This window comes from Idiotropiscis lumnitzeri, chromosome 18 (assembly GCF_059441095.1).
Source record: "Idiotropiscis lumnitzeri isolate Australia: NSW breed Sydney's pygmy pipehorse chromosome 18, RoL_Ilum_1.0, whole genome shotgun sequence".
NCBI classification, from domain to species: Eukaryota; Metazoa; Chordata; class Actinopteri; order Syngnathiformes; family Syngnathidae; genus Idiotropiscis; species Idiotropiscis lumnitzeri.
The window spans coordinates 5090750-5112814 of record NC_142408.1 but is presented as its reverse complement, the minus strand read 5'-3'; the positions used below and the strand labels follow the sequence as shown (position 1 = coordinate 5112814).

Sequence of the window (22065 nt, the reverse complement as noted above, 5' to 3'; positions counted from 1 at the left end):
TCCGTGTACCTCCAACTCTACCATGCATGTTTTTGGAATGTGGGAGAAAATCCACAGGGAGAACATGTAAACTCCACACAGGAAGGCCAGCGCCGGAATCAAACCTTGCACCTCCGAACTGTAACCACTTGTACACCGTGCCGCCCAACTTGCGCGTTACCAAAACACCAAATTTCAACCGCATCATTTCTCAAATAAGCTGTACGCATCCATAACAAGATAAAATGTTAAATTTGATCCACAACCATATGATCATATTGGTCTTAATCTAATCTAGCGCATGCTCAAAATGTAACCAATTATTACTCTTGACTAACCCAAAACACTAAATTTGTTTTATCTGACGTAGATCAAAATCGATTCCACAGCAAATCCCAAGTGAATATTTGAAAACATGGATAAAAGGGCAGACCAAAAAATCATAACCTCCTCCTTGGTGGAGGTAATAAAAGAGCCACCAGTGGTCAGACAGCATGGCTGCTGTTGGCTCCTCCCACCTCCCCCTCACCCCCCCCCACCCTTTTTTTTTTCGTCCTCCCCTTCAAGCTGCTGCAGAGGCTTCGTGCTGCACCTCTGCACAGCTCACTCACTCATTCCCTCACATTCATTCAAGCAAACAGCAGCAACGTGCACGTCTGCAACCGCAAGAACAAGCAGCCCACCGCCTTTAGAACCTGTCGCCTTCGGGATAAGTCAAAAAGACACAAGACGGATATAACAGTCCTCGAGGACCAGGAGAGATTCCAGCACACGACTTTTATTCCCTCGTCTAGTTTTGGGCGACGTTGATTTCTTGTTGCCGGGCAAAAAAGAGAAAGTCCGAGCAGGTAAGCTTCCGGTCATTTCTTGCTAATGTAGCTAATAATTCGTAACTAAACACGCAATGAACGTCGTTTGGCGTCACTTTAATGTCTTCATCGGTTTGGGAACACGTTCAAACCTTCACGCGTGTGGCGTTTTTTCTGTTTTTGTTTTGTTAAACATGGGTCGTAAATACACGTTTTAATGGTTAAAGTTGGACTCAACGAACGTCGTCAACACTTTCCATGTCTGTTTTTTTGGGGGGTCGTTTATTGATGCCGTCACTCAGGTATTTTGCTGACTTTTTTTGAACAAACAAAACGACAACCTAATGGATTTATGTGAGAGTTTCATTCAAATTGAATTGTGTCGCACGTGAAAGCAGGGGTGGGCAACCCGGGGCTCGTGGGCAAATTTGGAAAATTCCCATAAAATGTAGCAAATAGTAAACATTAGTTTTATCCTAATTTCCTCCCCATAAATTTAATATGAACTCCAAAGTTGTTATTTTTAGAACAGTAGGTACTACACAACCAGCCAAAGTGCAGTTTGAGCAGCTGTTGTGTGTCGAATAGACCCTTGAGCTCTTTCTACCTTTTCATTGCGCGTCTCATCAGCCAGCATGTTTGTAGTAATTAATTGTTATCGCAGGAGAACAATAGGTCTCGTCTAAAGTGATATAAGGCAACTTTTTTTCCCCATCTTAAGAACCCAGTTAGAATCGTGGTTCCTGTTTTCGGAGTCATGATGACTGTCAACGGTCAGATGTGAGGACTCACGAGGATGCCTCTATAATAGTAAATGCTAAGAGACCAGCATTCCTGTAATATATTTGACCAAAAAATACAAACAAACAAGCTCGATCAAGTCAATTCTATTTTCTGCGATGTCATGCTGTGTGGTTATTAATAAGATATGTTTTTGATATATCTACTCGTGTTCTAGTCACACATTAATTTCTTGACATTTTGGCTTCGTGACATCATCCATCAACAGTATGGTTAGCAAACTTGTCTCCTGGTGACGTCTTTCTGTTATTTTAGACGTTGTCATGTGATTGAACGTCTGCAGCTTTTTTTTTTTCACAAGAGGAAGTGAGAAATATTGGACCTTGAGCTGGAGGAGGTGTGGGGAATGTCGACAGTGGAGTCTCGCTGTCATCAAACAAACATCACTGAACATGTCGGCGGACGTCGGAATGACCCAAATAGAGACGTAGCGGGAGTTGTTTTTTTTTTTTTTTTCTGGAGGGAAAAGGGCAGACTGAGCACAAAAATGTTCTCCGTGTTTTTTTCTTTGATTGCCTCCACCAAGGTTCAGCAATTCTAATTTGGACCAGCTTCAAATTGTGCAACTTCATCAATGAAATTTTCATTATTGTGATTTACTGAGAACAAAAATACACAGGTTTACACATGCACATCAAAATGTGTTTCTTTCTCCTTTTTTTTTTTTTTTTTTTCAAATTATCCCCCCCCGGCCAACATAATTTCTTCAGTTAAAAAATGTTCTTTTAGCGGGATGTCGCTTAATTCCTCTCTTCTTCACTGTAGGCTTCGGGATATCCTTGTAACATTCTAGAACGGCGTTTGCGATTGTTTTTGAGAGCGGCTCTAATGGGCTCGTGTGTCATTGCAGCACCTTGTTGAGAGGTAATTAAAGCAGGGTGAGGGGAAAAAATCAAAAGGAATGCCAAGCAACAAATGATCCTTGTGAAGTAGTGTTGATCCTGTCGCTGTCGCTCCTGTTCAACAGGAGGTGGGTGGTTGCCTTTGTTTGTGTAAGGACGCTCACACATGTGCTCTGACTCTTCAGTGTGTTTAGAAGAGGAGTTTTTTTCTCTCTCTCTCTCTCAAGGTGTGAGATTCACCCTGGTGAGACTTGCGCCTTTTAGACATTCCTTACATTCCGACCTCCGGGATGTTTGAGGCTCGTCTGTCTTCTTGCAGCATGTCGGGGGCTGCCGATGACCCGGGAGGGCTTTTATAGGGTCCACCACAAGCCTGCTCTCTTTTGCTTGCCGTTTTTTTTTTTTTTTCTTCTTCTTCAACACAGCACATGCCCTCTAATTTAGAAGGGCATGGGAACAAGAAATGCCAGCACTTCTTCTGTTACATCCGCAGATGCCATTTATATCCTAATGGATGTCTGCGTTCGGGCTCCCTTGTTGCTGTTTTTACATTGGAAGTTAAACCTCAGCCAAGGGAAGGCGGAGATGATGGATCGTTTTAATCTCCAATAGCGGATTCCAGCTACTGTAGCACTCGACACCAAATTGTAGAGCCTCGTAAATACCCTCTTCCTGCGTTTGCGGAATTTTTGTTACGAGGATGAATGCATTACCGATTGAGTTCTCCTGAATCCGCACCAAATTTAATGGCCTCGGAACCAAAACAACCAAATCTGGGGTACTATCGATAAATATAATATATTATAAAGGATTTTATGATTAAAGGGGAGGTCAACCCAAAATATTTCTTGACAAAAAAAAGTTCAATGCTGGCCCACGAGCCAAAACGTGGCTTTATGATTATTACTGCGTTGGTCGAATAGGATTTTAGTCAAATCCACTCGTTTTTTTTATTCATCTCAGGGGGCGGCCATTTTGTCGCTTCTGTCGACTGAAAATGACGTCATGGTTGATGGGGCTCAGATAACGACCAACCATGGCTCAGCTTCAGAAAACAGATGAGCCGTGATTGGTCGTTATCTGAGCCCCGTCAACTGTGATGTCATCTTCAGTCGACAGAAGTGGCAAAATGGCCGAACCCTGAGACCAGTGACGCGCGTAGAATATTTTATTGCAAGTCATTTTATCAGGGTGACTTCCCTTGTCAGTGTTTCATTGACATTTTTTAATTTTTTTCTCCCCTAAAACTGTTTACATTTTTCTGTGTAACACAAATGTATTGCATTTTTTGGGGGCTAAATTTTCAATTATTTTGAAACGATGATTTAAAGTACTTTATTTCACCCCAAAAATATATAATCTGTAGTATATTATTTTCATTGTATTTGTTCATTTGTCAATTTTTTTAAATTAAAATTAATATTAATATATTCATCAATATTAATTATTCATATAAAATTAATATTAAAATGTAATTAATTGTATATAATTACCAAATTTGTATCAATTTTCAGTTAATTAATTTCATTAGACAAAATTGTTTCATATATAAATTTAGACTTAAAATATAAATAAATATGATAAATAAGTGACTGCCTTCAACGTGACACATTATATGACCATCGTAAAGCAAAATTAGCACCTTGATGCTTTGCTCAAAAAATAGCTGTGTTGCTCGGAAGAAATCGAGGACATGATTCTACTTGTTGCTTGAGCGAAACATACCAATTTATTTTAAACTCATGCCTTTTTATTTTCTGCCCTCGCCTCTAATCTACCCCAACCTTGGCAGCCATGAGCGCGTGTCCCGTCGGCGCCGCAACACTCCACCGCCACTTGTGACCTTCCGCTGATCGAGCGAAGCCGAAGATGTCAGTGTGCAGCGACTTTGCAGAACACGTGTGGAAACCCGGCTCCTGCAAGAACTGCTTCCACCAGCTCAGCGCCCACAAGACCGCAGGCTGCGCGGCCGGCGCTCCGCCCGCCGCGGGTCCGAAGGGCGGAGGCGATGACGACGACACAGTGACGGCGCCTTCACCCTACAGCAAACCCACCATTGCCGTCAAGCCCACCATGATGAGCCTGGACACAAGCGACGTGACGGCTGATGTCAACATGAACATAGAACAGGTGACTTTCTGGAACTGGTTGTCTCTCATAGTTTGTTTGTGTTCTTCACCATTTTTTTTTTTTTTGTGACAGAAGAACACAAAGAGCCCAGTGGAGTGTTTGGGCCTGAAAAAGATGTTGGATCTATCCTCCCTTTATATTGATAGTAGTAACTGTAACAAGACCCTGAGAGACCCAGCTCTTCAAAGTCCGGACCCCAAGACTGACTTTTGCTTTTCTTCCTTGTCCAAAGACTCCATGCTCATTAGCAACATGTTGGTCACCCAAGATGAAGGCAAATGTCCTCACAATGTCAACGAAGACGCCTGTAGGCAGCAGAATAGCCCCGCCTCCCCCAGAACCATCAGCACTTATAATGCCAGTAGTGCAGTGAAGAGAGCAAGTTTTTTGCATCAGAATTGCGTGGACAAACCTTTTTCTGTGGCCATTGGTCCGACCAGTCCTGCAAAATCCTTCAGCAATGGCGTCAACTATCAGAGCACTAATGTGCAAAAAGCCAAGACATCCAGCACTTCTGCCAGTTCTTTGACTTCAGCTTTATCGCTGGACACTCTTAATAACAGTCAGCCATCTGTCCTCTCTCCTCCTGTCCTGTCCAAACAAAACAGCCCGTTCGAGTCGTCGTCCTCCTCCTTTGGTAGCAGCACAGATTCACTGCCTGCGACCGAATGTTCTGTCGGGAGCCCTCGAAGCCCACAAGCGACGGGTAACTTGGCACTCAAGTCCCCCAGTGGTCCAGACTCGGAGCCTATTTACGCAGAGAGCACCAAGAAAAAGCGCAGGCCGCAGGGTGACCAGCCGCAAACCCATCCGGCTTCCCCAGACCCGACGAACAACTCCGAACTCGCAGGAGAAGGCCAGCGGACAACCATCACTGTGATGGCTGCTCACACGGAGGAGGGCAACAGGGCGTTCTACCTGAGTAGCCCCGATTCAGCCGTCAGCACCGGGTGCCACTTAAGCCCCACAGCACACAAGGACCTCAGCAGCACCGCCTTCCGCTGGCCCAGCCCCAGCCGCAGTGCCCCTTCCTTGGTTCCAGAACCCGGCCTCGTTCCCTCACTCCACCCCAGGCCACAATCGAGCCCTCCCATTCCACCTAAAAGGACCACCCGCTCCCCCAAACTGGGCACCTCCAGCCTCTCACCGTCCATATCGTCACCCGTTCCACTTCCGGACCTTCCCAGACTGAGCACATCGAGCCTCTCTCCGTCCTTATCGTCTCCCGTTCCCTTCCCCGAACTCTCCATGCTTTTCCTGGTCTCTGCCAAAGAGGGACACTTCAAAGTCCAGCCGGAAAACCACAGCCCGGCCGCATCCGAGCGCTGGCCCAAGCACCACCACCACAGCTCCGCCTGGACCTGTCGTATTGACGAGGAAGAGGAGGAAGAGGAGAGGGAGCGGAAAGAGGCTGAAAAGAAGACGCTGACGACTAATCCCCGGGCAACATCTCATGTGACAGTCCCGGTCAATGGCGCTGCTGTTTGGAAGGAGTCCAGAGTCTGCGACAAGGCCCCGAGCAGCCCCCCTCCGATGACAGAGCCAGGCACGGTCCCCCCGCCCCTGCCCAACAATGGTGCCTGTCAGGGGGACAGCGAGGCCAAGCAGAGCAGGAGCATGCCGGCCAAGCAACATGAGAGCACAACGGAGCTTCTGGCAGCGGCACGGCAGGGATCAGCCGGCCATGACCCCAATCAACCGCCTCCACCGCCTCCACCCAAGAAGCAGCACAGGTAAGAATGAACTTTGAAACATTCGCTTGTACTGTGCGAGCTGGTTGACTGCAGAATTAGAACAAAAGGGGTCCATTCCTTCAGGGAAAAAGTGTCCAGGGTGTAACCGGCGTGCTGTTTAGGGTTTGCCGTAAGTTCATTCGTGACACCGCTCTGCTTCACGCGTACTACATAATTCAGCGCTCACTTTCTCCTGACACAGTAAATACATTTTCCTCACTGATGGGATGTGCTATCATGTTTGCTATTATATATATATATATATATATATATATATATTTGAGTACCTGACTGCTGTCAATTGATTGTGCGACACTGTGCAGCTTTATTTAATCTTGATTCAAACAGTCAATGCACGCCTTGTTCTATTCATGCTCGTAATGTGAGTTTTTTTTTTTTTTTTTAATTCTAATGAAGGCACTGTTTAAATGGTGAGCTTTGTTTTGACTGCCGCTTGATAGACTGAGCTATTAAAAAGGGAGGACAGCGATAAACAGTCGCGACTTTTGCAGTGGCACTTCCAAATTGAAGTCTCGGAATTTTGAGCTCAACCAAAATTCTGCTGATGAAGTTAAAGAAATGTTTCTTGAAAATCAAACGTAAAACGACAAGATCAGCAACTGGTGGTCTGGCTCGTGCATTGCAGCGTTTTGGGGAATGTTTTGACAACGTTGTCATCAGTGTGTGAAACTTGCTAGCGGGATGCTCGCCTTGTCATCCATCCTCTTTTGGGTGTGCCGTTTCAGTTTTTTCTGTGTTTCTGTGATCATTTTTAAGTATCTTTAGCCCACAAGTTGATGCGTTTTCATGTGCCTCGTGACGCATGATGATGTGCTGAATCATTTAAGAGACACAGATGGTTCCGGAAGTGAAGCTTTGATTACCCCAAAAAAAAAAAAGAAATCACTTTCTTTTTTTTTCCTTATAATTTCCAGCTTCGTTTTCACCTTTGCTTCGCGCTCCAAGTCATCTGCAGGTGTGCGCACAAGCATCGTGTGCAGTTTGTGCGTGAGGCTGCACAAGATCATAAAAAAGCTTCAAGATAGCCAAAGGGGGGGGTTCCTGCTGAACAGATTGTTGCCCGGGGCAACACCCAAACTGTCCCACTCTGGCAGTGACAGTGTCCATCAATAGAAGTAGAATTAATAGATCCGCCGTTCGTCACTCGCCATGTGAGCGCTCACCAAACAGGAGCGCTTAATTTGGGAACTTGAAATCCAGCTCGGACTCGGGTGGTTGCCAGGATTGGGTTACATCTTCTGTTGGGTCTTTAAAGAGCCAAGCAAGGCTGATCCTGAAGCTTGTTTGTTTGTTTTGAGGGGGTGGAGCCTGACGGTCGGGAATCTTCATTATGAGGTAGGAAAGATTTGTTTAGGGAAGAGTGAACATGACGCATATCGTGCTGCGGTGAAATATCTTTTAGCTTGTCAATGGCTCGTTAAAAGGCAAATTCTCTGCATGTGTTTTGCTTTTTCTTGGGATTCTTGGTGACATTTTCTCTGGGGAAAAAAGTCTGAACCTTCCCGTCATTTTGCACAAAATTTTGCAAAATTGCAAATCTCGCAAGACTTCACAATTATTAGTGAGCCTCAAATTTGAAACTAGTTTAGCTTTTCCTTTTCTTTTTTTTTTTTTCTGGCATTTATCCCAAAAGAAGCACCAGTGGAATTTTGAACGTTAAAGCCCTCCAAATGTCATATCGCTCTAAAATGTACTTTTTCAGTAAAAAAAAAAAAAAGACTGAAGCGTTAATCGATGAAAGGTGTGAAGGTGTTTTGCTGTTTCTTGGACTTTTCTGTAACACTCATGAGGAAAATGTGCCGCATCCATAGTGGCACTAAACCTCAGGACACTGCTGTTTCTTTTTTTTCTTTTTTTTTTTTTTTTAAAGAAAAATATGCCTGTAAAGTCGCACAAATATGTATCACATCACAACCCAAGTTAAGAGAGCAACAACAACCTCCAACTCATTTCAAATTTTCTTTGCTTTTTTTTTTTTATTCCTCTCAACACTCATTCCAAGGAAAAGAAACGTTGTGCTGATGATCTTTAGAAAGCTTGTACGCTTCTATCAAGGTGTTGCATCACAATGTGGCCCTCCTCCGAAATTCTGAGTCAGCCCGAATTCTTTCCAAGCTCCACCTTGCTCAAATTCCATAAAATGTGTCATTATTTAATGTGCCAGACACACACACACACACGCAAACGCACACGCACGCACACGCACACACGCGCGCACACGCGCCTCTTTCTTTCGTCACAATTCCGTTTCATGTGATCACACCTTCTACCGTTTGTTCCACAGTGCGACTGTAAGTAATGTGTGGTTTACTGTTCGATGCTTGTGTTCTCTGCAAAAAACGGGTCAGTGCGGTCGTGGAATTGTAAATGACAAGCTTGTGTGGCGTCTTTTTATAGCAAAAGGAAGTGTTTGGTGTCTGTTAAGAGGAAATGTGCAATTAGGATGTTGATTAAGTGCTGTTTGGGGCTAAAAGCGGGCGTCCCAAAAATAAGTGGGACAAACATCCTGGTGTGTTTTGCGGTTTGGTGTTGTGAGGACATGCCCTTTTAGTTTCTGGGCTGAGAAATGGGCTTTTAAAAAAAAAAAAAAAAGTGAGAGAGAGACAATGCTTTGCTTGTTTTTAAACACGTGATCTGTCATTATTTTTTTTTTTCAAAATCAACCTATGTCAAACTTCTGTATGCTTCATTGGAACGTTTGATTGTTGTTTTGTTTCACATGACGCACAGTGTAAGGTGTGAAAAAATCTGGATTGTGTCAGCGCGATATATTGTGGTTGTCTACAACCACACTTGCTCCTCCCAATATGTGAATACCGCATTTCCTCAAACGGCGCTCGCGGTGACGTCGTGTCCTAATTATCGCCTGATTATTCAAATTTTCTAGATTATTTTAAAAAATATATTGTGCTCATTAATAACATTTACCTATTGGAAAAAAATAAAGGGAAATATTTTATGAAATTAAATAATTAAAATCATTTCAATAATTAAATAATTCAGTTGACATGCAACTTTTGTATAAATCTTATAACGAATATATTTCTCATCCATGGGCTGAATTGTGGGGCAGAAAAAAAAAAAAAAATAATAAAAAGAAAAAGAATCTACAAATTTACTGGACGCACATGTATAGGTAGATGAAAAATTGACTTACATGCTTGCATTTTAGGAGCACCCTGGACAATAAATTATATATAATTTAAAAGAAAAAAAATCTTCAGTTTTAGACACTACTGTGATTAGGAATAACTCAAAAAATAATTGAATACGATTTTTATTTCGTGAAAGTAAATATTTTGATTGCTACAAAGACTTGTAAGGCCACGCTCATCCTCCCACGGCTAACGGGCGGCGTTCGACATTCTTTCCGCATAGAAAATCTTGTGTTATGGAAACGCATTGCCGACAGACGTGCCGAAACATGTCTCTGCGTTATTACGCCTTTCCTTTTTTTTTTTGTCTAAAATGACAGCCGATACGTGTGTCTTCACTTCCGTTGTCGTCTGCTGATTTATGGCACAATTGAAGGCAATGGCCGTGAGATTAATGGAGGCACGAGTCGTTTTTGTGATGGAACGCAAGAGAGGAGTGGGATAGAACATTCTTCGCCTGAGCCATTAGCGCGACTGATTAGACAAGTGAGTGGCTGTCACTCTCCTTAATTGTCCGCGCGTTTGGAAAGTCAGCGCGTGCGCCATGTTCAGAAGCGGCGGTAGGAATTCGGTGGATGCGGTTGTATCGTTCCAAATAAGGAAGTGAATACGCGACAATTGAATGTGATTAGGTTGTGTTTTTGAGCCCACTTCTTTGTCTGGCTTTACCACAGAGTGTCGGGTCACTTGAGCGGCAGCAACATGGAACTGAACCGCTGGGTCCAGCTGGGCTCGCTGGAGAGTCCCGCCACATCCCCTCGAGACCTGAGCGGCGCCGGCCTGCCAACTGCCTCCACCGACAGTCTGACGGCCGATGCGGGTGAGTCGCTTTGATCGAATGCCGCTTTTCCACTCTGCAGTACTGATTTCTATTGGGAGACTGTCAGGACTTATTTTAGCTTCCAATTCAGTATCAAAGGTGGAAAATTCATGTGAGGTAGGCCTCGCATGATTGGGATTTTGGAGCCCATCGGGGATCCACAAATTTAATTAAAAAAAAAAAATGTTATCCGCTGTTTCCACACTGTACTATTTTGAAGTGAAAAGTTGGGGTGGTTGGCGGTGCAATGCTGAGGGGCGCGTGTGACCCTTGGGAACGTGCTTTTTTTTCTGCCGTACTACAATCAAGTGTAATTACACATCCACTCCACTAGTTGGCAGTAGCGCTCTCCTATCCCCTTGAGCGCAGCGAGTATTACCTTTGCGGTGTCGGTTGGCGAATTTTTTTCTTCTTGTTCGGGGGGCTAGCAGAAAATAATTGAGAAGCACTGGGCTATGGCAATGCAAAATTTGTATTTAAAAATAAATACAATTTTATTTTGACCACTTATATGCTTCCAACTTTGCGTCAATCATTTGTCTACCGTATGTCACCTAGCGCGCGAGGTGTTCCTGTGAGAAAGGAGAAGTGTTGCTGCCAATGCACTTTTGTCCACAGCGAACATGCTCACAGACAAGTAGAGGAACTCCCACGATTTTATTGCGGCTGTCTGTCATCTTATCTCTTCCTCTTTCGTATGATGTCGTGACTGAGACCAACCACATGAAACCATTTTTATGACCTCGTCAGACCTGAGACAGGCAACAAGCAGCACGTCACTTATGTTTTTTGTTAGTTTTTTTGGGGGGGGGTGGAAAAGTCTCTCGCAATTGCTGTGACTTCCTGACTTCCAGCGTTGTTTAAAGAGATAATAATGGAGTACGATAACGAAGGGGAAAAAGGGATTGGCTACATCCTCCTTCCAGTTACTGGCGACCGCACCACACAATTATCTCAGTATCTGACTCCTCCGGCACCAAAAGACTCCGCATAGTCTCGATTCGCGAATGTCTCGAGCGTGGACGGAAGACGGAGTTTGGAATTTCAGCATGAGTCCCGGTCTCTGGAAGTTTCCGGCTCTGTTACAGGCCAGAGGCGAGGAAATCTGAACCGAGATTAAAACGGGAGAAAACCGAAGTCCGTCGACGCTTGACTGAAACCGTAATCTCATCTCTTCACAGGTTCTCGCGATGGATCGCGCTTGTCCTGCTCCTCTCCGTTCCTGAGAAGTCCCGCGGCGATGTCGCCTGGTTCTCCGCGCCCTCCAACTTTCAGCATCACGACCAACCAGCCCCCTCCACTGCCGGAGAAGAAAATGGTCAACCGGACTGTGTCGGCCCCCGACAGCGCCACTTCCAAAGCCTTTGTCCGGGCTTATCCACGCCTGCCGTTCACCGGCTCGGAAAACAACGTGTGCCGGCCCAATGACTCCAGCTGCCGGGCTAGTTTGCCGTCCAGTCCAGTAGACCAGAGACCCGTTTTTTCCTCCAATGAGTATCTGGAGCGCTGTCACGACCCACTCGGCCGACCTTCCAGATCGCGGACTTTAGACGAGCCTTTCAAGGGGCACGGTCGTTTGGGTGTCCACTGCCGAAGTAGTATCACCTGCTCGTCCTCCCCTCAGCTCAGCGCCCCCTTTCCGGCCTCGGAAACGGGGTCGACGCCCAACCTGGGCTCCAGTTTGCAGCTGCAGACCCTGCTGAGCAACATGGACAGCCGAGAGGGCGTGTACTCCAAGCTGGGCGGCCTGTATGCCGAGTCCCTGCGCCGCTTGGCTCTTAAATGTGAGGAGCACTTCACGGGCTCGCAGAGGACCCGGCTGCGGTTCGAGGAGAGCAACTGGTCGCTGTTTCGCCTCACGTCCAATAAGCCCAGCTGCAACGCCGGTGACGCCGTCTACTATTCCGCCGCCTGTGCTTCCGACCCCAGTAACTCCTACGCTGTGAAGGTAACGCACAAATATTATCGTTTGGATTTGGGTTTATATGTGAGGGGAAGATAGGTGAACCTTTTCTTAGTTGGGGTTGTGAATGGTCTGCAGATTCAATTCGGGCGCGGGTTTTGTTTGTTCTTCGGATGGGTTGGTCCCTCGAGAGTGCACAACATGGCTCCAAAATCAACACAACTGGAGGAGGGGCGTGTACTCAGTTGTTAGTTGCTCTTTGTACAGTATTTGAAGCTGTGGCCTGGATGCCCGTCGGCTCGCTTCGGTCATCCTGGTGGAATTTACAATCAGATAAATCCTCAAGACCTCGCACCACAGTCCAACTCTGCATGTTTTCTCACCACAGCTTTCTAAGAAGATGTTTAAAACTCATTCGCTACCAGCCAAGTAAAAAAAAAAAAAAAAATCTTTGACGTCTTTATCCGTCATTGGGAGTGAATGAGTTAAGAGAGATCCCAATCCTTCCGTGGTGACTTGAAGCTTGAGGACGTGTCTCGACCGAATTCTATGTAGACCACTCATGTCATTTTTTTTGTGATTGTCGGCTTTTCCAGTCAGATTGGGAAGAGAAAAAAAAAACAGAATTCTGTACAGAGCCCCTGGAATTAGTAAACGCTCAAGTTGACGATCGTTAAGATATGCATCAACAGCATTCATTTCACTTGAACAGCCGCATTGACCTTGAAAGCTTGAGGAAAAACAATTCCTTTCTTGTGTTTCTCGGCTCCCCTCTGCTCCCCCGCTTCTTCTTCCTCTCCTCAATGCCTCCCAGATCTGCAAGACTCCGTCTGCGGAGGCCAAGCAGGGCCACCTGTACGGCCTTTCGGTGCAGCAGAACATGCCCCCACATTTCAACCTCCAGCAGGATTGCGGCCACTTCCTGGCGTGCGTCCCCCAGAGCATGCTGCCCTCCGACCAGGCGTCGGCCGCGTCCTCACCCAAGCCCCACGGCCGGCAGGCGGAGCGCGAACAAGTGGTGGTCATCGCGCCCGAGATCCCCCGGCAGACGGCGGCCGACTTCACTCGCGAGTTCGAGGCCTTCCACAAAAGCCAGCCGGAGGTTTATGAGCGGCGCGTCTGCTTCCTGCTGCTCCAGCTGTGCCACGGCCTGGAGCACCTGAAGGAACACGGCGTGACACACCGCCACCTGTGCCTGGAGAACCTCCTCCTGGTTCCCCACCCGCCATCCCCCGTCCCATCACCGCCGCCCCAGCAAGCCGAGACGAACGGCGCTTTTAGTCAGCGTCACCTCCCTCGCCTGCTCATCAGCAACTTCGCCAAGGCCAAGCGGCGCTCGGCCGAGGACGTTGCGTCTGCGAGCGTGGACCCTCGCGTCAAGCGGGACCACGCCCGACTGGCGCCCGAGATCGTGTCCGCCGCCCAGTACCGCAAATTTGACGAGTTCCAGACGGGCATCCTGATCTACGAGCTCCTGCATCAACCGAACCCTTTTGAGGTGAGACCTGAAGGAACATGACAATATTTTCTTTTGACTGCAAAATATACAATTCTTTGTTTTGGAAATCCACAACATACATTGTTGAAAGTGTATAACTATTTTGTGAAAATTAGGGACTTTACTCGCAAAAAATTTGAGGCTTTAGAAAACATAACGTTTTATTTTGACAACAAATTGACATTTTTTTAAAGCAAAAAATATTTTCTTTAGATTATTACTTCATTCTCAATATTATTCCCTAAATATATTTTACATACATAAATACATTCATCTTTTTTTTCTTGAATAATTGTGCTTTAAGATAAGAAAATACAGGATTTCAGTCTTGAAAATGTACGGCATTTTTACTTGAAAGTATTAAAATTCAGTTATTATTAATTAATAATATAAAATTTTATTTTTTTTCTAGAAAATATGCATCTTAGCTTTTGTAAAATGACAAAACATAAAATTATAATTTTTTTCTTGAATATATATACAACATTTTTTTGTAAAATATACAATAATCTTGAAAGGATATGCAAACTACTTCTTGCTCAAGAAGACTTTCACGTTCACAACATTTTTCTCATCAAATTGCTATTTTACTTTTTTTTTGTAAATTATAACTTTAGTCTTAAATGTAGAGTTCCGCCTCCCAAAATTATCAAATTAAATTCTCGTAGGATTATAAATTAATTTTCAACCATACACCCCACCAAAAAAATACATTATTTTCATCCTGTACAATTACTAGTTTTTTTTTCTTGCCAATATCCAACTATTTAGTTTTTTTCTTTAGTAATATATTTTTTATTAATCTGTAAACTACAATCACAGTTTTTCTTGACAACTTTCAAATGATACAATTTTGATTTTAATCTCAAAGTATAAATTTGTTTGTTGTCCTCATTGGAGGTGAGTCCGGCCCTGAAGGAGCAGGACTACCGCTGCGAGGACCTGCCGGCCATCCCGGCCGTGTCGCTGTACTCCGCCGGCCTCCAGAGGCTGGCTCGGCTGCTGCTCCAACCGGACCCCATCAAGCGCATCCACATCCACGATGCCAAGCGTGTCCTGCAGAGCCTCTTGTGGGGGCCCAGGAAAGACCTGATGGATCAGCAGTGGGGCAGGCGTGGCGGTGGCCCCGGTACGGACGGCGCCCGGCACGAGGGCCTCCTCAACTGGCTGGACGTGAAGCGGGCCCTGCTCATGATGAAGTTCGCCGAGCGATCGCTGGAACCCAAGCGCAACGCCGAGCTGGAGGACTGGCTGTGCTGCCAGTACTTCTCTTCGGCGCATCCTCTGGCGCTTTGTCACACGGCCGAGCTGCTCTACTCGCTCAAGTGATGAAGTTCAGGTGCTGCGTGAACCTGACGGATGATGTCATACACTGGACAAAAGGATAGCGACGAATGACCCCAAAAGGTGGAGTCCCTCAAGGTTCTGTCATTGGTGCCCGCTTACTTTCATTAACTTTATTTTATTTTTTATTTTTTTTGTCTTATTGCATTTGTCTGGCAAATGTCCAGATTGTGTGGTGCTTTTCTACTTCCTCAAAAGGAGACACTGTGAACGCAAATCCCTCCTTAGTATTACCAACCGTCCATTTTGGAATTTTTATCCTGCCACTCTTTTTCAAACTCGTACGGTTGAAGTATCAGGGCCAAACTGAAAAGAAAAGAGAATTACACTTACATATTTAAATCGGAATCGTAGAATAAAGATTAAAATTTGAGATTAAAGTAGTATGTTTGTTGTTTATAGTGTAATTGTCAGTCGATGGAGAAGGAGCCCTTTCTCAAAAAGCAAAAATCTTCTGAAATATTTAGAATTGCCTGCACATATTTTAAAATATGCAACTTTAATGTCGAAAATATACCCCAAAAAAGCAAATGTATGGCTTTTTTTTTTGTCATCTCATTCCAATTGTAAGAAATAAATAAATAAATCCTTTGTAGTTTCTCTAAAAAAAAGGTTTTGGGGAAAATAAACATTTGTCAAATATAAAACTTTTCTGTAAATTAAAATAAAATAAAAAACATTGCTTGTAAAAGTATTACTTTTATCTTAAACATGACATTTTTCTTCTAAAGTTACCAATCTACCAAATCAAATGTACATTTATTCTCACATTATCACTGAGAAATTATTTTTTTTATGTAAAATACATTTTCACAAGTATATAAAATGTACAATTTCTTTACTCAAGAAATTACCTCTTTGAAATATAACCCATTTGTTTTCAGTTTATGTTGAAAAGAAAAGTCAACTAATGTTAAATTATGGTTTTAATCAAGTAAACAATGTTTTCTATCTCAACATACTACTTTGGAGATAAATGTATGACTTCTAAAATTACAACTAACTTCAAGTTTATATTTAAAAAAAATAAATAAACTTTTCCTCGTAAAAGAAAAAAAAAGACTTTTTACTTGGGGGCGGGGGAATCACGTAGTGTATATTTTTTTTTCTTTTCAGGGTGGCCCTAAGACTTGAAAAGAAATGTAAGTTGGTAAATTTCTATTCGTTAATGTTTGATGCTGTGTATTCCGTGCTGTATTTCAAGTATTACTTGGCACGTTGATTTCCAAGACTGCTGTGTCATTGACAAAATATAACCTTATCTCTTTGAAAACAGAAAGCATTCTTACGTTTTGTTTGAATGATCTGCTGTGCTGTCCCGCTGACATCGTGTCCAACGGCTGATGACTTGTTCTTCCTTTCTGTGTTCATGCTGTGCCTTCTGTTCCTCATGCGTGTGAAGCCAATGTGTAAATACGGCTGGTGTTTTTTTGTGGAACTGGATTTTCACAGGAACACACCCATTTGGTTATGTACAGTAGATTGTTAAAGAACCCAAGCAGGTCTTAAAAAAAAAAAAAAAACATGAGAATGAGCAACAGTTAAAAGTAATATTTATGTCGTTTGTTGTCATCACTGGACGTTTTTATTCATGGCAGACTTGTTTAGTTTTCAAGTTGCAAACATTTGATTCCTAATACGAGCAAGAGGTTAACGGGACTGCATGTACAGTATTTGTGTTTTAAAACGTCTTTGGACTAATCATTTGACTGCCTGTCTGCCAATAAACATTTATTTTCTCACTTCAAACCGTTTCTTCATTGCTGAAAGAACGTGATTTGCAAGGGACACTCAGTCACAGGTCATGAAACAAGTATTTCTACAGAACAAATGCTTAGAGGTGTAGCGCCATCTTGTGGCCACCTTTTACCCAATCTCATTTTAAAGGTCTAATTACCGACATGTCGTGAAATGCTGTTTTTTTAATGCAAAAACAAACTTTTTTTGTATTCAAACACACTCTGGGTTACATTTCCGGCTTCATATTTTTTTTTTTAAATCATGAGAACACTTTCGTTTTGATAAAGTATGTTAAGCATGTACCGGCACCCTTTTTTTTTTAAATCCTCAAAACTGTGCAAAGAAACTAACGCACTTCCTTAAAATTTTAAATATCTAACAAGCTAAAGTGAGTTCTTCAAAGATGGAAAATACTTTTTGGCTACGAGGAATGTACAATGTAGCTTTAAAAGTAACATTTTAAAATCACATTGTCATTTCTAGTTGCACATGCGCAAAAAGAAGACACCTCGATGTGTGAATTGTCGACGTTTATTTGCAATGAAAACTAAGCAGAGCATCAGAAAGGCTTTGCACTGTTAATGACATCCACGTCAACTGTCGCTAAGTGAGCATAAAAGATGCCATGGTCAAGCAGGTTTTGGCCGTTAGCATGCTGGCGTCAGCGAGGAGCATCATCATCATCATCATCATCATCATCATCATCATCACGCCAGGGTGGGTGCAAAAGCAAAAGAACCGAAAAAGCAGAAGCTCTCGCGCATTGTGTGACATCTTGTCTCGTTGTTTTGTGTCACGTCCGTGTGCAGCCTATGATGTGGAAGTGTCCAGTCAGTTCTTCAGGCGGGAACACTGGACTCATCAGCCCGGGGAGGGGAAGGGAGAGGGTAGGGGGTGGGGGTGGGGGGTGCTGGGGATGGGCTGATTTCGAGGCTTTGTCTTCATTTCGTCTTGGATTTGGGCTCCAGCGGTTGACCAATGTCCTTCCCGCGCAGCTTCAAGCCTGTGGCAAAAAACAAACATGTCACGTCACACACTGCAAGATTACGATATAAATTGACTTCAGAAAGAACATTATATATGGCAGAAAAAACAAATAAACATGCTGGAACTAGTGATAAAGCCTTTTGAAATTGTGTCCCTTGCCAAGCACGAGCGGTTGTTACCGATGGCTCTCTCGATCTTTCCCATGACCTGGTTGCTGGGGATGGCTTTGCCAGTCTCGTAGTCAGCGATGACTTGTGGCTTCTCGTTGATTTTCTGGACAGACACACGCAAACGCGCACACACACACACAAAGAGCGGGTTATCAGGAGCAACTGAAGCAGGTGTACCCGCACATTTTGCGTGGCATCCTCACAGTGGCGAGGTCCTTCTGGGTTAATCCTTTGTCCTGGCGGCCCTTCTGGATGACCTTGCCCACCTCCAAGGAGACCCTGTCGTGGTGCAGCTCCTCCGTCTCGCGGTCCAGTTTGGCCGTGTTCTTGCTGACCAGGTGCTGTTTGTTCTGCCCCGCGGCCCCTTGGAGTCGGAGCAGAGCAAACCGTGGTGACGGTTACCGCGGCAACGCCTATACGGCACACTGCATTTTCATCTGCTAGTTACAGGTTAATTACATTTCTTGGTGGTCTCCACGTCCTCGCCGCGTCTCTGAGCAGAGGTGATCGCCTTCAGGAAAATAATTTAAAAAATACATGCTCAGAAGACAAGGTCATGTTTTTATCACATCCTACATTTTTCATGATGATGTTGTGCCCGATGAGTCAAAACATGCCCTTTGGACTCAATAAACACTTTAAGAGCAAATCATTACCCAAGTGGGACAGATAATTACAATTTAGTTTTTCAATTGAAAAGATTTGTGTGTGCGTGTGTGTACTAAAGTGATGGGAAACAAAAAGTTAGCAACATAAGTAATTCTAAAATTAAAAAATGAAGATTTAAAAAGTGGACAAAATTTATGTCATGAAATAATAAAATTTAAAAACAAGAGGGATAAAATGATTAGTGAGTTTCAATAAGGATAGAATGCAAATTAATATTGGAATTATTGAAAATTGTAGTAAAAAAATGACAATTTTTAATAAAACAAAATAGTAAATAAAATTATGAAAATGACAAGAACTAGCCGCAAAACTGTAATTAAGATTTTACAAATATTAAAAGATAATGGAAAGAAATAATAAAGAAATAGATAAATTAAGAATGGCTACAAAATATAGTAATTAATCGCATGATAAAAACTAAAGAAATAGTCATTGTCTGTACTTTTAGATAATATCCATTCAAAACACCTAGCTTCTTTTTGCCATCTGTATCTTTTTTTCCTTTCTTTCTTTTTTTTGCGTAACCGTAAAATGAGATTAAATTTTAATTGAATATAAAATGGCTTGGTGCCATGCTAGTTGGTAGCTGGTCTGTTTGTGTTAGCAAATGTAGCCACACTTCAAAGGCGGCGAAACGAGTTGGACTGGCCCACCTTAAACCTCGAACTTTTCTCACGTCACGATATTCAATAATTTGTATAATTCCCAAACCATTCGCGAGACCATTGTTTTGTTATGATTTGTCACAGCCCACGAAGCACATTGCTAGCTAGGCGACTGACGAAATCGCCGTGAATGACGTACGTTGATTTTCTGGAGTTTTAATTGTATTTATTTACTTTTGATTTTATGGTTTCAATGTGACTGTGCTCTAATAAACCCGCACCAAAAGGAGTAGAAAGACGTGATACCTGCTTGGACTTGGCCTGAGCACCGGTCGGTCCCTTCTTCCTCAAAACAGTCACGGTGTCCCAGTCGCTTTCCGCCATTTTCTTCGCTATGTATAATATTAAAGCTGAAAATCTAAAAAAAAATAACGTGGGAAATGTCGAGTTTTCCGTGCTATTTGTGGCGACCACACACGCGTCGTCTTCTCCTTCCACAACTATCAAGTACCACGCGTTCTTCACAAAGCTTTATTAACAACACGAGAGTTGGACAAGAGGCACGTCATGCAGAGGCAAGGTATCAGTAGATACGTCAGAGCGTCCACCATATTGGGTGTGGCAGATACAACCAGAAACCAGCCTTGAACTTAAGTAGCAAGCGATGCTTGGCCACTAGAACAAGCATCAAGCACCTTCACATAAAATTACTTAAATAGAGATTAAAAACAGTTCGGCTAATACTAGTTAAGTAAAATTCTTAGGGCAGTACTTGTGAATGAAAATTAATTTTCTGACACTAAATGTATTTAAAGGGATCATTTTGGCCAGAATATTGGCAATAATGTAATAGCTCTGTATGTATCCGCTATTCCAAGTATATTTAAATTCATATTGCCTTACTATACACCTCATGTAATGTGTAATTGAATAAATCAAAAATTTAGGTTTACAAAAAAAACAATGTAAAATCATGTAGCAAAACAAAATGTATAATCATTGCAATATGCAAATCATTAGTAGGAGAGATGAAATGGTAAGCTCGTTCCATAGGTCGTATCCTTCCCTGTCGTAGGTCACCAGTTACAAGACATCTCGGAGGCAGCGTCGCTGTTCCTTCGCGTGCGTATGGGCGACCAACATATCTCGGATTGCGCGTCATCACCCACGAGAGCGCGCCCCCGACGATAGCCGTGTTTGGAGGCCTGCCTCTCTGACCACATCCGAGGCTTCGGGTTCATCTAACAAAGAAACGGTCACCAGTTGATGAGATGCATCATTGTTCCACCCAAATTGTACGTCAAGCCCTGGTCAATCAAAATAGATACAAAGCATATACAGGAATCGTTTCAGGAATATTGTATATGATAATAATAATAATAATAATGCCTTTATTAGTCCCACAATGGGGAAATTCGAGATTCGAACCCAGGCCTCCTGGGGAGACTGGGTCCGGAACGCGGCGCCTTAGACCACTCGGCCATCCTGGCATGCACGTGTACTTGCTGTTATATCAACGTTAACAAATTGTGATAATCTAACCTGCACAAAAACAGACGTGTTCATGTGAAGACTCTCCACACGCTCTGACAGGTGATTCAACCACTCCACATGATCACTCAGCGACTGAGAAAGCTCACCGTTGCCCTGCACCCAAAATAATATTGCATGTATCACACAATGAACACAAAGCACAAGTGCTGTTGGTCTGCATTGCTCACCGCAGACAAGTTGTCCTTGAGCTCAACGGCAGCCAGGCGGATGTGTTCCAGTTTGTCAATATGCTCTTTAAGGCGGTCATCGAGTTCCTGCATCATCATCAGGCCTTCGTTGGCTCTCAAAGCCACCTTAGCCATGCTGCCTTCCACCCCAATAACCTGTTGAATATCATTGGATATGAACAGTGATTTTTAAAGAGTGGTACGTGTCCCTCCTGCGGTACATGAATGAATTACAACTCAAACTGTCCCCAATCCAGCGTAGTACACTTGTCAATTAATATCCGTGTATGTGTTGGGGGCGTTTCGGGAAGAAGTGCAGACCTGACTTACATGTCCCACAAACCTTAGGTTGGACACCACTGTATTTAACGCACGTGTAGGCACTCTGTACTAGCAAAATTAACTTTTTGACTACTTATAAAGTGGTGGTGAACTGCACTATGAGCTATTCCTAATACTTAGTCGTTCCCATGGAATTAGAATAGCATTCGAACGTATTCCTTCCAAATCAGACTTGTCTAAAACACTTTTTGAACAGTTATGTTGCTCTCTGGTGACAAAACTTAATTTACCGTTACGACGTTAACGTCGATTCAGTTTGGGCTTTAAGTTGCATACATTGTCGTTTGTACAGAATTTACTCAAACTATCGAGTTAATTTGCGAGTAAACCGCGTTGTAAAACGTCGACGTTCACTTGAAAGTTATTCTACTTCCGACGTCATTGCGTTCGAAGCTAGCTTAAAACGGTAACGCGAGTAAAAAAATGAAACAAAAAAGACGAAGACTTACCGTGTTTTTATCGGATAAATGCACTACTGCACGACGTCCCCGTACAGTCAGGGGAAAAGTGGGTCTTCGTCCAGACAAGCTTTTTTTATGGAAAAAAAATGAGAGGAATTTGACACTTGTGACGTCACACGAAAACCGTCGATGCATTTTTTGGTACGACGGTAACAGCAAACAAAAATGGCCCTTTATTTTGAAGTTGATCATTGACACTTGAAAAATACTCCATACATATGCAGACACCTTAAAAGAATGTGCAGAAGCACATATTTGCTTTGTTTAGTTTTACCAAATTGAAATGTTTGACGTTTCAATGTCTAACTGAGCCTGACGCTCAATAAAATCAAATA

At 43.4% G+C, this 22065-nt stretch overlaps 2 protein-coding genes across 4 annotated transcripts; one reads left to right on the top strand and one right to left on the bottom strand.

Moving 5' to 3' along the window:
- The first annotated feature begins 532 nt into the window (after positions 1-532).
- prag1 (PEAK1 related, kinase-activating pseudokinase 1) lies at positions 533-16800 on the top strand. 2 transcript variants are annotated; one of them, XM_088281873.1, is made up of 7 exons: positions 533-827; positions 4224-4561; positions 4637-6294; positions 10145-10290; positions 11472-12238; positions 13008-13691; positions 14592-16800. In XM_088281873.1, exons 2-7 carry the CDS (start codon positions 4301-4303, stop codon positions 15018-15020), a joined length of 3945 nt encoding a protein of 1314 aa, XP_088137999.1. In that variant the 5' UTR covers positions 533-827; positions 4224-4300; the 3' UTR covers positions 15021-16800. The 2 variants fall into 2 exon arrangements, with proteins under 2 accessions (XP_088137999.1, XP_088137997.1); XM_088281871.1 differs by having other exon boundaries at positions 4634-6294; positions 14592-16799.
- A 490-nt stretch (positions 16801-17290) lies between these two features.
- LOC148319128 (endothelial differentiation-related factor 1) lies at positions 17291-21875 on the bottom strand. Of its 2 annotated transcripts, XM_088280849.1 has the most exons (8): positions 21719-21872; positions 20928-21083; positions 20749-20853; positions 19513-20447; positions 18392-18443; positions 18136-18296; positions 17942-18035; positions 17291-17778 (listed from the first exon to the last, which is right to left on the bottom strand). In XM_088280849.1, the coding sequence occupies exons 4-8, from the start codon at positions 19588-19590 to the stop codon at positions 17717-17719; spliced, it is 447 nt and encodes a 148-aa protein (XP_088136975.1). In that variant the 5' UTR covers positions 19591-20447; positions 20749-20853; positions 20928-21083; positions 21719-21872; the 3' UTR covers positions 17291-17716. The 2 variants fall into 2 exon arrangements, with proteins under 2 accessions (XP_088136975.1, XP_088136974.1); XM_088280848.1 differs by lacking the exons at positions 17291-17778; positions 17942-18035; positions 18136-18296; positions 18392-18443 and having other exon boundaries at positions 19724-20447; positions 21719-21875.
- Between the last annotated feature and the right edge of the window lie 190 nt (positions 21876-22065).

Bases quoted from the DNA above. Each gene is read 5' to 3' on its own strand.
- prag1 (XM_088281871.1), top strand. From the start codon at position 4,301: ATGTCAGTGTGCAGCGACTTTGCAGAACACGTGTGGAAACCCGGCTCC. The intron at 6,295-10,144 runs GTAAGAATGAAC...GCTTTACCACAG, and splicing joins CCACCCAAGAAGCAGCACAG to AGTGTCGGGTCACTTGAGCG. The intron at 10,291-11,471 runs GTGAGTCGCTTT...ATCTCTTCACAG, and splicing joins CAGTCTGACGGCCGATGCGG to GTTCTCGCGATGGATCGCGC.
- LOC148319128 (XM_088280848.1), bottom strand. From the start codon at position 21,865: ATGCATCGACGGTTTTCGTGTGACGTCACAAGTGTCAAATTCCTCTCA. The intron at 21,084-21,718 runs GTAAGTCTTCGT...GATATTCAACAG, and splicing joins ATTTATCCGATAAAAACACG to GTTATTGGGGTGGAAGGCAG. The intron at 20,448-20,748 runs GTTAGATTATCA...TTTCTTTGTTAG, and splicing joins ACACGTCTGTTTTTGTGCAG to ATGAACCCGAAGCCTCGGAT.